Raw genomic sequence first — 18,510 nt, 5'->3', positions numbered from 1 at the left:
CACCTATCTGCAAGCCATATTTGAAGAAAAGACCATGACACTATCATTAGAAGAATTAGCAAATTTTGGTCCCAAAGATGATCAAATGACTCCAAGTTTCTTTAACTGATCTTTTGAGAACAAGGGAACCAGTGTTTTTCTCTAAGGCTGTATAAGTCCACTAACATCCACACACCATGTTCAACTGGGTGGGAAAATTGTATAGTACAGCAGGTATCATGCCAAATATTCTCTTCAGAGGTAGGAAGACAGGAGAATGTCCCAGGCCTAACTCCAACTTCAAATACAACAACTTTGATTTTATGTATTTCATGTTTTGGCTTAAGGGGCAAAAAAAAAAAAGCTAAAATTCAAACAAAGAATTTTACAGCTTTAAGAAGGGGAGCAAGGAAAGAGAATTTAAATGTTCCAGTACAGTCATTCTCAAACTTACCAGTAAGCATCAAGATCGCCTAGAGCAGGGGTCCCCAACCCCTGGGCCACGGACCAGTATCAGTCTGTGGCCTGTTAGAAACTGGGCCACACAGCAAGAGGTAAGCAGTGGTCCAGTGAGCGAAACTTCATCTGTATTTGCAGCTGCTCCCCAGCACTGGCATCTCTGCCCCAGCCCCACCTCAGATTATCAAGCATTAGATTCTCATAAGGAGCCCTGGTCCCTGGTGCCAAAAAGGTCGGGGACCACTGACCTAGAGGATTTGTTAAAACTGGTTACTGGACTCTGACCTCAAAGTTTCTATATCAACAGGTCTGGGGTAGGTTCTAAAAAGTGCATTTCTACAAGTTCTCAGGGAATATTGATGCTGCTGGTCCAGGACCACATTTTGAGAACCACTGCTCTAGTCAAGTTCTAGATCTCAATTCTATGTCTTTCTGTCTGTGTAACCCAGAACAAATTACAACTTCTCTGTCTTTTTCTTCAGTGGAAAACTGGGATAATACCTATTTCAACTTCAACAAGAACTAAAAGAAACACCATTTATAAAAATGGTTGGGTTGCTCGTGGTTGGGTACTTAAATACTGGTTCCCTTCCCCAAACGTAACACTAATGGTATAACATTTATACATTTGCCTCACCCCTACTCTACATTATCACAAAGGTATGACCTTGTTTTTGTCATCTTGGTACCATCTGCAAAGTTCTTAATAACATCCAGCATTGAAAGTCCTATTATAAAAAAGTGGGATTTTCTGTCTTACTAGACCATTACATAGCAACAGAATACTGTTATCCTGAGACATACTTATGCCTTTTAAATGCTCTTTTACTTAAAATACAAAAAGATGACAGAACTAATGAGAAAAAAATTTAATCATTTATGAATTGGTCTATAATCTACAAGGACGAGGCAAGTCCATGTATTTCACCTTTGAAAGTGCTGAGATTAAGGTTTCCAATTGCCAGACACGATATTTTACTAGCAAATGTAGCAGCCATGCAAGCAGGAAAAGTCAATCTGTCCCTGATAAAGCTCTCCAAGGATCAGACCGCTGGCACTGAGCAAAGCAGAAGCTGGCAAGTGTCTAAAATGGGTGGGTCTCATCAGCTTAGGATCACTGTTCAGCCCTACCAAAGAAATGCTGACCTGGAAAGGAAAAGGCACTGTAAACACATTCTTCTCAAATACTGCATTACCCAAGGATTAGACTTAACAAATCAAGCAAGTTCCTCAATCCTCAGCATCTATTTGCATAACAAGTAATTTACCACCATTTCATCAGTAACTCACATGTATATTTTTAATTCCTTGCTTCAACCTCTAATCCTTTTATTAAGGTATAATCATAGATACCTCAAAATAATACCATTGAACCCAAAGTGGCCAAAACTAATTTGGCATGAATCAGTAATTTGAATGAATTTTTAGTTGTAAAATATATAGCTTTAGCCTTAAACTATAAAGGGCAAAAATGTCTAGCTATGAAACTTTTACAGGGCACTTTCATTTTAAAAAATGAATTATTTGTCTTTAAAGGATCTGCAAGAAACACGATATTTTTGTAATTTTTAAGCTTTGTGTTAAAAAAGTCTAAATTTTTAAAAACATCCTGATTTAGCATACTTGTAGTTTATAAAGGTTATTACAGTAGATAGTCGAAAAAGGTATAATAGGAAAAGGACTGGTGGTGGTAAGAGAAAGAGGAGATTTATATTTTTCACCTGCTAAATGACAGTACTGATGCTGAGTGCTTTATTTCTCTTGCCTCATTCAGTCCTCGGAAAACTCTCTGAAAGGGGTATTATTATTCTCCAATTTTATAGATGAGGAAATTAAAGGATGAAGAAGTAATTTGCCCAAGGTAAAAAGAAACCAACCAAATAAGTAAGTAGTACAGCAAGGAACTGAATCAATGTCTAAACAAAATAATCAACTTGACAAAAATAAAATCTCTTATTCCTAAAGAGTAGTATAATTTTTTTAAATTACCTTGCCATTTTAAATAATTTTTTAAAAAATAAAAACCTGCTCATTATTTTCAAAGAGCTGATGAGTAAGGTGTTTCTTTTTGGGGTGGTGGATATGTTCTGGAATTAGATCGATGCACATAACCTTGTGAATACACTAAAAACCACTGAACTGTACACTTTAAAATGGCAAATTTTATAGCATGTAAATTGCATTTTGAAAAAACAGTAAAGAATAAGATCTGCAAAATATCATTCATAATTTACCCCAGCAGTAAGAGAATTAGTATTCAGTCTGTAGGTAACTTTGGGTCTAAAATTATACATCCAGAATAAAGATTTAGTTATTTCAAGCCCATACAGTTATGGGACCAAAGATGGAATATATTCCCAAGTGCAGAAAATGTAGAAATGAGAGCTGTAACTAAGGAACCAGGCAAGCAAGCCCCAGGGAATGATCACCAGAGCACAGCTTCTTTCAAACAAACTGCTAACAGCCAAAGCAATAATAGCTGTACCTAACTTTAAGCAAATCCAGTCCTTTTAAGAACAGATCTTCATTACAGATATATGGAGGAGGGACAGAGTAACCATTTACTTCAAAAAGATTTTAAGACATTAAAATCAATTAGGATGTGGGAAGAATCTAAAAAACAGAATACAGTTAATGAAACTAATTATATTACAAATGAGTAACACAACCATATGGAAGTAGATAGGGAATAAAAGAATTAACCTAAGTAACTTTGGAAAATAAATTTTGACTGTGTACTGTAAAGCTACAGACAAATATTGCACTATAGTTTTAAGATGTGTTTCTCACAGGGGAACACGGGTTAGCAATTCTGAAACTACTGTGTGTGTGCACTAAGACTGAACAAATAAGTAAATACTTTGTGGATGAGAACCAAGTTTCTCACCTTTGGAAGAGGAAGTAATAAGGAAAGGAAAAAGAATAGGGGCTGCGGGAAAAAAGCCAGAATGAACCCTGGGATTGGAACTGGTAGTATCAGTATGATCTCATGGTTTTTGATAGATGATAGATAGACAGACAGGGAAATTAAAACCTATGTGTATGTATATTACTATACATATATTTGCTAGCTGTATCTATCAAGATAACTAGAAACAATGACACCCCAATAGTATTGGGCACACCTAGCATGCAGATCTTGGTTTCTAGATACTGTTCTCCAAAAAAATGAACCAGCCTCCTTTGCAGAAATGGTTGATTCTGTGCCTGGTGCAAAAGGAAAACTATGAGATACAGCTGGAACATCTGTGGTACCAGAAAGTAAATTAGTACTCGTGAAATGATGGGGACATTGTAGAAATGGCACAAGAACAAATTTCAAAGTGCTCTCAATGACCAAAGCTGGAACAATTTGAGCAAAATATTAGATTTTTAACCCACACAGTAAATTCATAAATAATTGGACAATTAATGAACAGAGGAAAGGGGGCAATTTTTCCTTAAGAGCAGAATTCCAATTAATATAGAAGGAATGAGAGAAATAAAACCATCACTAAGCAAACACAGTAGTAAGTACTGCCAGCAAGAATCACTGATAGATGAAAAATTGGCCTGTGCTGAGAATGAAAATGTTTTCATTTTCAAAGTACCTCCCCCCAGAGGAAGGTATTAATTCAAAGGAATTATTACATGACAAAAGAAAATTTACATTTATTATTAATTACAAAGGAAAAAACAGTAAGTTTACAATGGGAAAACTGAAAGACATCATTTTATTCAGTAATCAGTTAACAAAGTCAATCATAAGACACACTAATCATGAGTACATAAATATCAAGCAAATCTAATTGAGGGACACTCTAAAAAAGTAACTGAGCAGTACTCTTCAGAAGTTTCAAGATCGTAAAAGATTTAAAAAAACTGAAGAACTTAACAGATGGGAAAAGACTAAGAAGATATGATAACTAAATGGAAAGTGTAATGTTGAATTGGATCCTGGACCAGAAAAGGACGTTTATAAATTTGAATTTCTTGGTTTTGATCATTATTTATGATCAAATTAGGGGAAATGATAAAGGGTATATGGGAATTCTTTATACTTATTTTGAACCTTGATGTAAGTCTAAAATTATTTCAATTAAAAAGTTTAAAAGATTTTAGAAAAACCACTGAAAGTAAAGCAAATCTTTAATTCAAAGGAAGTTAAAAAACAAACACTTTAACAACTGTTAAACAACATTTTAACAACAGTTAAACAATTACAGAAAAGATTTTGACTTTTTTTTTTTGATCATGTTAAAAGGTGGGCATAATACTTCATTTATTGATATATCAATTTGCATAAATTATTTCAAGTCCTGACAGAAATTTGGTACAAAGACGGGGAGATTATGATCTACATATTTTTAAAAATATGCTATTTTTACAGCCTTCAGCTAGCAACAATTATTTTATTAGAAATATCAAAGTAAAAGAAAATTACTTCAAAGACTGTGATCCTCCTTTGTTAATGGTATCAATTTCCTTGAAATCTATGGACTAGCCAGTAATTCAACTGTAGAAACAAATGGTACATTTCTTCATTGCTTCTCTTAGTTATTCCCTATGCCGATAGTATTCATTTCATACAGCAGTTAACTGGTGTGCTTAATTTTACTGACTATGGCAAACCAAAACCTTATGAAATCAAAGACACAACTGTGGCATCCTTCACACTCTGTACTTAACTGACCTAAAAGGGTATAGAGGTACAAAGAGAGCCATGAAAACCCTTTAAAGTAATTTGTGGTCAGACAGATATAATTTAATATCAAAAGCTACCAACTTTGAATCCTACAGGTTTAAGATGAATGATAACTTCTTTGCTACCACAAAATGTACTCTATTATTAATATAAAGAAGAAGCATAAGAACTACACAAATTGACTAAATGTTAAACCAGGCTGTATTCAGAACCTGCTACATGCTGCTAGACTCAAAACCTGGTTGATCAGCCTAAAGGCCAGACCACAAGGAGCCTATAAAACAAAGGAAGATTCCTGCTGAAATTACCAGCAACTGCTCATCCATACATTTAATGATTATCCATTTCATGAAAGGAAAACAGGAAAACAAAGACTTTAAGTTGTACATCGTGCAAGTTAAAAGATAAACCCAACCATTCATTCCATTCTTTACTCCCTATAATCAGTAATTTTTCATAGAGACTAAGAAACAGATATAAAACCCAATTCCTCAAACAGTCTCATTCTTTTACTGAGAGGAGTAAATAATGCTCTATGGAGCATTATTCCTTCTCTAATAAACTTTCCTTTGTCTTTAACTCTGTATACTCTTGAATTCTTTCCCGCACAGAGTCAAGGACCCCCCCGCCCTCTCAGCAGGAGTAGGGGCTTGTGTTCCCACTGGGGGAAATTCACCCCATCTTGTATCATTATCACTTATACATTCCTATTTTACGTGGTTTTCCTCAAAAATGATTTCATTTTTCTATTTTGATTAATGTTTCAATCTTAGTTTACATGTAATCAGGAAGAATGATACTTCTAAATTCTACCTATTAGTAAAAGAAACATTAGTAAAGGCCCAATAAATAATTCACTAAACTCAAGCACCTTTACCTACTAAGCATATATTATAGATGGAGAAATTAAAGTACAGGGATACTGAATGAGGGTTTTTTTTTTTTTCTATAAGGAAAGAGAAGCAAAGGACTCCTTAAAAATAGAAATGTCACACAACTATGAACATGTAAGTAGACATTAAACACAGTTAGGCTATGATTAAAATGCATTTTCAAAGGAATGATCCCTTGTGTTAAAATTGAAAACAGAAGTGTCTTGTCACTAACATGAGTGAAAGAGCTGGTGTTAATGTCCACATTACACTTTACAAAACAAGTAAGAAGGTACTAGCCATGAAAAAGAAAGCCACTTAATGAAACCCCTAATAAATCAATCTGAGGAAGAGTGCTGACATCAGAAGAGTCTACTTGAAATTTTGTAAATGGATAAAAAGAAAAAGGTCATTACATACACAGGAGGCCTGGCATATTCAAAGAGAAATAACTCAGAATACTTCAGGTCTTTAATTTCAAAGCACAGTAAAACTGCTTTCAAAAAGTTCTGAGAGCAAGTAAAACTCTAATCCAGATTTCGACATTTTTGCCCGACTGCTGGTTACAAATCATGAAATACTCAAAACCCAAACAAAAGCAGAGTCAACACAATTTGACCAAACCATTAGACAAGCGTTAAGATTACAAAAGCTACTACAGGCTCCTGGGCATCCCACATCTCAGAAAAATAAGTAAAGCCTCGAAATTAGAAGTTAAGAGACCAATGACAAAAATATTTCCCCTAAATCTATTCATCAACCAAGGAAAGGGAAATCAGCATTTCCTGAGCAGCTCTTTCATGCCAGCTCTATTATCTTACTCTATTGAACCTATCAAATCAGACGTAGTTTTACAAGTGAGGAAAACAAGGCTTGGAGGAATTAACTTCCTATCCTTGGCTAGAACAATTTTTCTCAATCTCTGGCACCATAGACATTTGGGGCCAGAAAATTCTTTCGGGTTTTGTGTTTTTTGTTTGTTTGTTTTGTTGGGGGAGGGAAGGTAGGACACTGTCTTGTGTATCCTAGGATATTCACCAGCATCCCTGGGCTCTACCCACTGAATATCAGTAGAATCCACCCCCAGGTGTGACAAACCAAAACATCTTTAGACATTACCCAATGTCCCCTGGAGGGCAAAACTGCCCCCAGTTGAGAACCAGAGTTAAAGTGAAGCCAGCATTTTAATTCAATGGACAACAGCTACATGCCAGGCTCTGTTCAAGTTGAATCAACAAAAAATGAGAATCTTTGCCCGGAAGAGCTCACTCTGAACACTGGTTTTACATACAGCTCAAATGGTGTTCAATTTTTAAACAAACCTCTCTCCATACACAGACTGAAGACATGCATACCATGACTGACAGTCTGACCTTCAACATACTCTCCTTAGCCAGCCCCCACATCAGCTAACTCCTCTAACCAGTCAGTGGCACCTTCACTCACCCACTTATGCTGGCTTAACAGCCTGTAGTCACTTCTGACCCAACCTTTCCCTTTGTTCTCTGTATCTAGTTAACTGCCCAAATTCTGCTGGCTTTTCCTAGGAGTAAAATGCCTCTCAATCATCCCTACTCTCCATTCCCTACATTCTAATACAGATACAAAGCCCAATTCCCCTCCTTTTTTCTATTAAGAGAAGAAATCAGAAGGAATTAATCTCTCTTGGTCCCCAAAATGAATTTAGGGTACACATCATAACTGAACTACCAACTTCTACAGATGCGGGGGCTATCTAGAGTCAGTAAAGACCACATCCTCTTTTTCTGGAATGGGAAGGAAACTGGAATTTCTCATCTCAGACATTTTCACAACCAGATGTCAAATCTCAGTAAATAACAGCCCCAACAAGCATTAAGAAAAGGCCATAGCAGAGATTAGTTTGCATGCCATTAAAAAGTGGCTTGCATGCTATTTCTGGCACTCCTTCCTTGAACTGCTTTTGTCTGTTTCAAAGGAATACAGAAATGACACTCAATAGAGAAGTGAAGATTCCCAATGTAAGTTTGAACCAACAAGCACTTCCGACCCTCCCAATGTATAAACAAAGATGAAGGTAGATAAAGCAAACATTCCACTAGGAAACTCTAAAACAAGATGGTCAAATAAAATCTAGTGAAATAACTGTATACAAAGGCACAAATATCAAATTTTCATAACATATATGAATATACAGCAAAGGCTAATTTGTTAATACTGAAAATGAAAAGATGATTTAAGATGAAAGGCAATCCAGTATGTGTTAAAGTTGATCTCTCCCTTAGGCAGAGAATAGAACTCTCCTGTATTAATGGTTCTTAGTAAATGCTTTATTCTTTTTGACTTTAAGATACCACAATCAAGATTACTTTAAATCCAGTATTTGAAATTCACAATCTAATCAACAGTTTTAATTTATACTTCACAGTTTTAAAAAACAATGCTCAAGAAAAGTATGATGGGTGACATCCTAAATATTTCTGCTTCAGTTGTTATTTCTGAGTTTTCCTGTAAAGGGCTAATTTTCAAACAAAAGAAAAGAGTGGCAAATATATTCAGTTTCAGGGTCCTACTGTTATTCCACCTATACCACGTTATTTTTAAGTAAATAAATAAATGAAAATAATTTCTATAAGGATGCTTCAACGTCCCAGAGTTTTCTGAAAATATAAAGACTATGTCATGCTAAATTGCAATATTTCCTCTTGGGAGACACAGTTTAGGTCAGCAGTTTTAGGCAATGATCAAAAGCCAAGCCAAAAGGCCTTACTTAAGCAAAGAATTATAATTCACACATTCCAATTCATGCATTCCAATTCACACACTCTCTAATATCTGATATGTTATTAAATAATTCCTTTATATTACATAATTCCAATTCATGCATTCTCTAATACCTGAAGCAGAAAGAAAAAGCAGAGACTGAACCTGATGCTGACATACAGCCATCTTAAGGTGATGCTTTTGATCCCTTCTATTACTATCCTTCTCTGCCTATAATCTACCAAAGTCTTGTAACAGTTCATTCAAACCTTTTCCAAATGTATCAAATAAGCTTAGCCTAACTAATCTAATTCAACACACTTTGAGTAATTATAATTCTAGGATGTATACCTTTGTCAATAGTTAATGTAAAGCCTTGAAGATGGAAAAATATAAACAAATGTACATAAATACCAGCCATATAAAATCTAGAGGAAATGTATCAGTTTAGCCTGACATATTTTTTCCAAATCATTTCTTATATGAAATGACAGTATTAACCTAACCTCACTCAACCAGTTTTTGTTTTACTGCCTTTTACCAACACTTGTCCATATGAAAATGGTAAAAAAAAAAAAACGATCTTGTCACAAATGATGCCTGAAATCTTTATAAAAAGAATTTATCTTTTAACAAATAAATATATAGGACCCTTTGAACTGATCCTTAAGAGAGAACCTTGAGATGTTACATGTAACAACAGTGTAACTTAAAATTCATCCCAGTGAACTTTACAAACTACAGTGCTCCTAGCTTTCAACCTTATGAAACCATATGATTAACAAAGATCTCCAAAGAAAATCAGCCTTAAGCCCCAGAAGGTGTGTTTCCTAGGAGACTATTTTGATTGATAACCACTTTAGTTAACAGAGTTGAACTCTGCTGACATTAAGTGAATGATAAAAAAATTAAGACAAATCAAATATTTAGGATTCAACTGTCAGAAGGCTACTGATAAAATAATCTCTACAGCATCCTTCCTTCCTCTGGGTTAAATTACTGCCATTTATACAATGCTGTCACATACATAATCTCTTTTAGTTTCAACTCTTTCCTAGAAATATTATTATTTTACTGACAAAACTGCAAACAAATTATATTTTCCACACCTAAAAATGTAAAATATTTTTATAACCTGGCTTCCTAAAGGAATACAATTAAGGTGGTTTCTTATCCCTTTTTCCTTATAGTCCCTCCAACTATTCTAACACAATCTTTCTCAAGACAATCCTAGATGATTAATAATTTAAACTCCAATAAGGAAGTACTTTTAAAAAAAAGTAAGGTATAATTAAATACACCATCATTTTCAAATGCAATCCAAAGAGATTAGGGAAATACATCCTAGACCTATTAGCCCTGCCTATAACCTTAAATTAAGCACATCCTGAAATCTTAAAGAGCATTATATTCTTATTCATTAGTCAAAGAAACATTTAAGGCTACTATTAGTTTCATGTGCATTAACTTTATATTGTTTTTTTCTATGAGAAAGGCCAAATTTATTCCAAAAAAAAAAAAAAATACTGGGAAGGAGAAACTATCTGAAAACTTCCCAGCTAGAAATAGCTTTTCTAATAAGTTATCCGTTTAAACACATATAAGGTGGGTTTTTTTATCAGAAAAAGAGCCTTTACTTATGTATCTCGGATTCCTAAGTGGTATCTGTTTAGATTTGTTATAAACAAGCAAAAAGAAGTTTCACAGGATGTGGATAAAATCCTAATCCACAAATGGATGACTAAGACCAGTCTCAGAAATTCCAGGAAATTAACGCTTCAAATACTTCAAGTGACTGGCAGGAAGTGTTCATGAAACATCCTGGAGGCTAAGGCTAAAAACTGATCAACCTTTGCTCTCAGAAGAATTCAAGTGTGCCACGGGAGAAATCGGTCCTCAAGAATTAAAACTGAAGTGCCAAAGAAATTACCACAGTTGCTGAAAAAAAAAAACCAACATGTCATTCCCTTCAACAACAATGGCACACTACCTAAGAACCTTCATGCTAACACTCCTGGTAGCCACTATCAATTCTACCCCGTACATACCTAGAGATGTGACTTATCTACTACAGACCTACTGGAGGATTCTGTTTCGGGAGAACAGCAACAATCGCTCATTCATGTATACTGTGTCAACCATCCTTTTGGGCATTTCGAATACCAGGCTTCATTTATTCTTCATATCAACCCTCCAAGAGGGTATTAATCCCTGATGAGAAAATGTAGAAGCTAAAAAAGCTTAGAAACGTACTAAGTAGTAACCAGATTTTTAGGGAGGAAAAAATTACCTATCAGGATTCAAATGCAAGCCTGTTTCTTTCCACATTGGCCCCTGGCTTCTTGGTAGGGCCCCAACTTTCTCTATAGACCTAAAGCCATACACTATAGAAATTCTATACTAATCTCTAACTAATAATGACAACTTCATACAGAGTGTTTTGGCCACTCCTGTTCCCCTTTCAGCATTCAACTGTCATAACAGCAACATTAATGCTAGGTGGTATTAGTATGCAAGCACTAAACTAAGCTATTTATAGTTAACATTTATTGAGTACTTCCTATATGCCAGATACTGTTCTAAATTCTTACAACAACCTCAGAAGGTAGGTTCTATCAATATTCTTATTTTATGAAAAAAAAATGAAGCACAAAAAGCTTTAATAATTTGCACCAGGCCAAATTATGTTAAGTAGAGATCCAGTACTCAAATCGGGCTACCTGGCTCCACAAATCATGTTCTTAAATTCTAGACTTGCTCTCTCTCAAGAAAATTTATAAAGGGCTTCTCACGTAACCCTCTTAACTATGTAAGCTAAGTATTATCAATACCAATTTATAGATGAGGAAACAGGTTCAGAAATGTGAAGTAATTTGCTTAAACTCACACAAGTTTTAGTAGTTAAGGAATGATTTGAATCCATTTTTGTTTCATACCCCTAAGATGCTAATACATCATGTCAAAGGAGAATACCAAATATTAAAAAAGTGATAATAACACATGTATATTTCAAAATGGTCAACTGCTTTGAAAATTTCTAGGCTATATATAAATTCTTTAAAATGTTTGTGAAAAAAGAAAAAAATGTTATGGTAATAAGAAACGGACACAAATGTCCTCCTGAGTATTATGAGGCAGAAAACCCCCGCAAGTTTTTAAGAATTGTATATTTTACTATGAGGCCAAATCATTCTTGTTTGAGGCCCACTCAGCCACAAGGATGCACCATGCTCTCATCTCACAACCACTCCCTCCCACCTCAACAGACAATGAGAGTCAGCTTATTAGTCATGCTCCTTTTCCTAAGAGATCAAGAAACAAAAGCAACATCTAAGAATCCACTTACTTTAGGCTACTCTCTTAAATCTGTAACATTTTGAAAACAGAAACTCAAGTTTTAGATGTTATTTAAGATGCGACTACAGAGAAATAGGTATATTAATGAATGCATTTAATATTCTTTGTTTTTTGTGCAGAAAAGATCTGCCTTTCTTAAATATATAAACTAAAAAAAAGATGGAAAAGCCTCAGAATAGTGATTTTCCATTCCACCAGGCAAAAATATAACTGCTTTCAAATGCCGTTTCTAAAGACTCAATTAGACATTAGAACTCCTCTGCAGTTATACACTTTAGTATTTCAGAAAATGTCTTCCACCAATTACCCACCCAAAGTAGAAATGAGCAATATAATCGTGCCTCTCATCATATTTCTCCATTATCCCATGGGTCTCAGATAGCAGAAAAGATTACTGCATATAAGAAACATCTATTTTAAAATCACTAGTCCTACTTAGGACAATCAAGCTTACATTTTCAACAACGGAAAACCAAATTAGAAAGCAGCTCCTTTGTACCAGACACCGTACTGATTTTAAAAACCAAAAGATACAAGAGGACAAATCGTAATTTGTAAGTATCTTTTATAGCATCTTGCAGCCCTGAAGAGGGGGAAAAAAAAGGAAGAAAAAAATAACACACAAGTCACAAGTCAGTCCAAAGAATAACTATGGTTGTTTCTGAAGGGAAAAAAATTATTTATTCAGAGTTGTTCAACGCTTTTTTAAAATAATCAGTGCTGTGTACAAAAAGCATTAAATATTTAAATGAGGCCAAAGGAATCCAGTAACACTGAATGAAAATCTAATGTGTCCAAAGCGTACATTGGACAAACAGGTTCCACTGTCAACCTCCTAAACGATGTTTTAAAGTAGAAAGGAACCTTAAGAAAGGAAATCACCTCATAATATTTCGTTAATTCAGAATTGTTATGTGAACTGATAAACAGTTTTTCCCAAACCTGCATTTAATAAAAAATCACTTTCTTGTAAATGAATCCAGTCACCTATCAAGCACTGATATGCAGATATAGAGAAATGCAGTCCCTCTTCTTCCCTCCCCATTTCCACTTTCTCTCGAGTGATTAAATTCAAAAAGCGATTTAAACAAACATAAATGCTATCTGAAATAAAAACTTCACTTCCATTTCCCAAGCTAAACATGTGTCAGGAAAGCAGAATCAAGCTCAGTCACCCCACAGAACCTTAATTTCCAAAATGTCCTATGTTACCAAAATAAAAGCTGTATGTCCTAAGAAAGCAATTCTTTGGACACTTCACAATTAAAAGATAATAATAAAATCAAAGGGGTGTGGGGGAAGGTAGGGAAAGACAGACAACTGAAAAGCAAACCACCACACCCTCAACTCCGCGTTGTAACCCGTCTGCCAGGGGCCTTTACCTTCATTTTCCATTGAAACTGCACTTGGTTGGTGGCTACAAAGTCTTTAGTGTCAGCCACGGCCACACTGGGAATATAGAGGAGAGGAGGAAGACAAGGAAGAGAAGCCCCCGGAATCCCAGGCTGTCACCCCCGCTCCCGGCCACACGTCCCACGGCTGCTCCCACCACCCCTAGCAGCAGCATCTGCAAGAGAAACCAGGAGAAGCGGCGCTGACGAGACAGGGGGCGAGAAGGGAGAACCCCCGCCCCGCCAACACCTCGGGAGCCCCGGAATCCCGCGCCTGCCCCCTTGGCCACGAGCAAAGCCCCCAGCTTAAGCTGGCGGGGCGGCGCCCGAGAGACTCCACCCCAATCAGGGTATCCCCAGACGCCCCCTCCCTTGGGACCTGGAAGTTTCTGGAAATGGGTAATACTGGTACCCTCTCACAGCCCCAGACCCTCTACCTCCACGGGGCGGGAGACTCACCCGCGGGGTTCGCGGGAGCGCCCCGCGCGCCTGGGACAAGGAGCCGCTCCCAGCGTGAGGAAAGAGCGACCGTAGGGAGGGAGGGAGGGCGGGCGGGGAGGGGAGGGAAGAGGAGGTGAGGGGCCCGTCACGGTCGGCCCGGCCGGCTCGGTGCGGCCGCGCTGGTCTTCGCCCGCCTCCTGCGCTCCGCCCCTCCCCGCCACCCGCCACCCGCCGCCCGCCGTCCGCTGCCCGCCGCCGGCGCGCCCCGCACTCCCGGGCCCACCGCGGACCGAGCTTTGTCGCTACTACTTCCGCTGCGAGAGGCGCGCGCGCACGCGCACTCACTCGCACTGGCGGGGATGGCGGAAGTGAAGTGAAGGCTGAGCCGCCCACCCGGAGTGAGCTGTGGTTGGGTGTGTAGCAGTCCGGTAGGAGGGCACGCGGGCCCGGCGGTGGCTCCTCGCTGACCCACTCGTTTCTACGCACCCACTGGGCGCGAGAGTCGGAGATCCGCCCGCTCCCCCGCGCCGGCCACGCTTTCGCAGGAGGCAGCCGCGGGGTCGAGCCAGGCCGGCAGGCACAGTCATGGTCGATGTCCCCGAGGTGTTTTCAGCGCCATCAACAAAGGTGACAGAGAAAGCCCCTCCCGTCGAGGTGGCCGTCACAATCTCGGCAGGCGACGCGAGGACCGCTGAGGGAAGGGGCCAGCGCAGAGAGGCGCTGGTGTTCCTATTGGGACCTCGCACTCTCACTTGCAGACCCCTGTTACGGCTGCTTTGCTCTAACTGCGGGAGCAGATCATCGCGGGGTGACTTCCCAAAGTTCTATCCCCTTAAGTATGCTTCATTGTCCATGTGTAGTGAGGGGGCAAATATCAGCCTCAAGAGAGCTCAAGGGAGAAGAACTCAACCTTTTTCATTCGTTTCAAGTGTGTGGAACCCGAGAGGTTAGAACTAGAAACCGAGCGTCCAGAGATGGAAGCTGAAGAACGGGCATTGCCTTCTGCCGCTAGCTGTGTCTTTAGCCACTCGAACCGTTCAGTTGTTAAGCATCTAGCCCAGACCCCGCAATAAGCGATTTTTGATGGACGGTTGATTTTAAGCCTTGGTAAGCCAGACACAGGAAACATTGTACCGAAGCCCTCTCGCACCCAAATCCACTAGAGGGCAGGATTACACCTGAGTTCGAGTGCGTCCTCCGAGGAACTCCAGAGACCGCAAGGGAAATATCCTCCCTTATATGCTAGAGGTATTTTTCTCCATCAACTCATACCCATTAAAAAAATGTGCCCCTTATCTCAGAGCCCGTAGTATATCCCAGTATGCTCGCTGACCATCTGTTCAACGTACAAACAAAGGGACCGAGTTGCCTGTTTTCTTGTGTTTTGTCCCAAGTAAGCGGTACTAGTATAGGTTCAAAAATCCTGGACAGCTTTCTAGATTCACTTTTCTTTTTTTAAAAAAAATTGAGATTTCATTCAGCGAGGTTACTTTTAAATTTCAAAAAATGAAACCATAAAAATCAGGATGAAGTAGATTTCTAGTCTCAAGAGCTACCACCCACCTACTTTGGCTTTCAAGACTCATCTACTTGGTGGTGTTATAAGGCCATAATCTGTACAATGAATGTGCTATCTCTTGGTCAATCTTATAATCAACTTTTAATGATTATTAGTTACTATACTTACTGAGCCTTGACACCACAGCATCACATTAAAGACATAAAGCATTTAAAGGAGGAAATGACATGATATAGACATTATTTTGTATTGACATAATCTTGCAAAATAGTAATTTCACTACAAAATTTGCTATTGGATTGTGTTAATTAGGTCAAACATGTAAGGCAACTTTTCAGAATTACCTGTTATGACTGCAATAGCGCAGCATTAACACTGAATTCATAATTAACTCCCCCAAAGATTTATCACTCTATGGCTGATATATAGAGTAGCTTATACTGGAATTTTACTTTTTGGTTGCCTAAATTGTGAAAGCCATTGTTCCTCATGCTAAGCCAAAAAAAAAGAAACTAGATAAAACCAGCTTTGTATGGAAGAACTCTTACATACTTCATTCTTAATCCACTGTCAATCATCTCACAAATTCCTAGGCTTGAGAGCCACAAAAACCTTAAAGGATAGGTAGTTCAACCACATAGCTGATCCTTGAGCCTCATTAACAAATCTCTACAGAGTGATCTTCTATGCCTGTACATATCCTTCACCAAGCTAGCCAACATCAGTAGCACTAGCTTTGACTTCCTATGTATATGAAAGTATTTATTAACACTTTAAATAAGCTAGAGCAGTGGGGAATGCTTAGGCCACAAGCTTCAGAAATCCTCTTCCTTCTCCCGGCATCACCTCCTCTGACCACTAACTTTTGTGTAGCAATCTCCACCTCCTCATCTCAGGGAAGGTGACAAAAATGTACATACACTGCATTACATGCATATACACACATACATACAGGTGTGTATAGACATTCATACATATTCATACCTATATGTGCATATACTAATTCACATACACACATGCATATATATTATGAGATTTTATATTTAGATATAGGCATAATAACTATCTTTTCCTCTAAACATTGTAGTGAGGATCTGACAGTGAATACAGATTATAAATTGTAGGCGCTATAAAAGTATAAGATTATCAGAGAGGGAAACAAGCAAAAGCATGGACAATTAGCTAGAATGAGATTGATGGCAATGAAATGTGTTTTGTTCAAGTTGCCTCTTAATTCTCCAGAAATCAATGCTTTAAAAAAATCTTTTCTGCTCTCATTTTGTTCTGAATATTTAGCCTACAAAATTAAATACATCTGATGTAAAAAGTGGTTATATGAGCACCAGAATGGCAATTTGTTAGGCATCTCTGTTTGGAGGAAATATTACAAATAGGAAAGGCTGAGGAAGAACGAACATGATGTTCTAATTTTATTAATACTGTGCCTTATTGCACAAAGGATATGAGGCATCTTGTTTTTATATCAAATTTGATAGCTGGCATTTTTATAAACCTGGATTACAAAGGAAGGAATATGTGGCCCTCTAAGATTTAAAAATTAACTTGCAAAAGTTTATTTTAAAATCCTTTCAATTAATGTCTTATTTTAAAAGCTGTTTTAACATTGTTTTAATTATCAAAGAGTAATGGTTAAAGAATTTTACCTAGCTGCTTAAAAATAAGTTGACATTTTTTTTTAAGTTGGATATTTTCAAAGCAAGTAAAGATGTAACACTTTACTTTTATAAACTAACCTACTCCAACAGAACAACAGAGGTGTTTTTCTTCTTATAGGATAAAAGACATGCTAAGGGTCAAGTCTGGGGAAATACAATCTTATTGCAAGAAATGTCATATGAAATGAGTGTCTAATAACCACCTGCCAGAATTGCTGTAAATCTGCTTGATTCTATGTCTTACTGATGCTGAAAGAGTAAAAACTGGAAGCAAGAAACAAAGTCAAGTGGACTCAAAAATGAAATACCTGTGTTTGGTTGGTTTTAAAGATACACTGACGAAGAACAACTTGAACTCAACAGGAATAAGCACTAATCATTGCAAGAAATGTTAAATATTGAGCACTGCCCAGAGCAGATGAAATTTCAAACCCAGATTTTGAGCCCAGGAAACCATTTGAAATTAAAAGATAATGTTGAGGTGGCTGCTTCCATGCATGCAGGAACTTCTGACTGAGCTTGTGCTTTGGATTTCGATGGCATGCATATCAATGCCTAACAAAGTCAAAAGCACTATGATTTCTAACAGAGTCATTAGTTATTACCTTAGGGATTGAGGAATCTACTCTTAATTCTTGGACAAAAGAGCCGGGAGACTAGGTATAAACAGCAAGCCTTAGAATAGACATGTAAGTTAAATTGCCACTGGCCAGTATCTTCTTCTAACTTTGAAAACCTTGCTGATGGGTTGGTTGTCACAAATAGTTGAAACGATTGGACAGATTCTATATCATGCCTCCTGGTCCCCTGTTGTGTTTACAGTAATAGCCTAGGCCTCCTCTCTCCATTTAAATGTTTTTTCAATTGCACATCAGGAATGTTTTCGAACTCTCTTTACTCTGCTGTATACTGGGGTCTGAAAGAGCTTTGGAAAAGTTTGCATATCCTTAGACCTCCAAAATGGTACATTTTGCCCTTAAGTTTTCTACCCCACCATTTTCTAGACATCAAAATTTTTTTGCAAAGCTTGCATCTTTGCCTGAATTATCCCATATCCTTCCATACCCCCTGCAGAAATCATCTCTCTCCACTGTGCTTCCTATTGTGAGAACAAATGAGAAAAGAGGCAAAAAATGTCATTATGGTAATAAATTAGAGAGTAAGTTCCACAGGACAGAAACTGCCTGAGGATCCTAAAGCTTAGCCCTGGACAATCATGCAAACAGACCATACTCTTATTGAGCATACTACCCAAAATAGGGGGCCCACACCAAAGATAGTTTGCAAGAAAAGTGACAGAGAAGGGTAGAAATGCAATTTGGCAAGATGCTTTGCAAGATAGATGATAGAGAAGCAGAAGTACAATTTGGCAAGAAAGTTTTTGCAACAC

The 18,510-nt window shown here is 37.6% G+C and overlaps 1 protein-coding gene across 5 annotated transcripts in view; it reads right to left on the bottom strand.

Annotated features, from left to right (window-relative positions):
- Positions 1-14,134, bottom strand: part of ATP2C1 (ATPase secretory pathway Ca2+ transporting 1) — a 97,140-nt gene extending 83,006 nt beyond the window's left edge. The window contains exons 1-3 of one of the 5 annotated variants that reach the window (XM_039837115.1): positions 13,944-14,087; positions 13,476-13,660; positions 12,548-12,676 (exon numbers count right to left, since the gene is read on the bottom strand). Coding sequence is in view for 3 of the 5 variants with exons in the window: in XM_039837113.1 (XP_039693047.1) it covers positions 13,476-13,481 (6 nt within the window). In the remaining 2 variants the exon portion in view is untranslated. Of the gene's footprint in view, positions 1-12,547; positions 12,677-13,475; positions 13,665-13,943 lie in introns of those variants that run through there. The other 4 variants (XM_039837113.1, XM_039837118.1, XM_039837117.1 and 1 more) reach the window with 4 other exon arrangements.
- Between the last annotated feature and the right edge of the window lie 4,376 nt (positions 14,135-18,510).

This window comes from Pteropus medius, unplaced genomic scaffold, assembly GCF_902729225.1.
Source record: "Pteropus medius unplaced genomic scaffold, Ma_sr-lr_union100, whole genome shotgun sequence".
Lineage (NCBI taxonomy): Eukaryota > Metazoa > Chordata > Mammalia > Chiroptera > Pteropodidae > Pteropus > Pteropus medius.
This window is presented reverse-complemented; position numbering and strand designations above follow the sequence as displayed.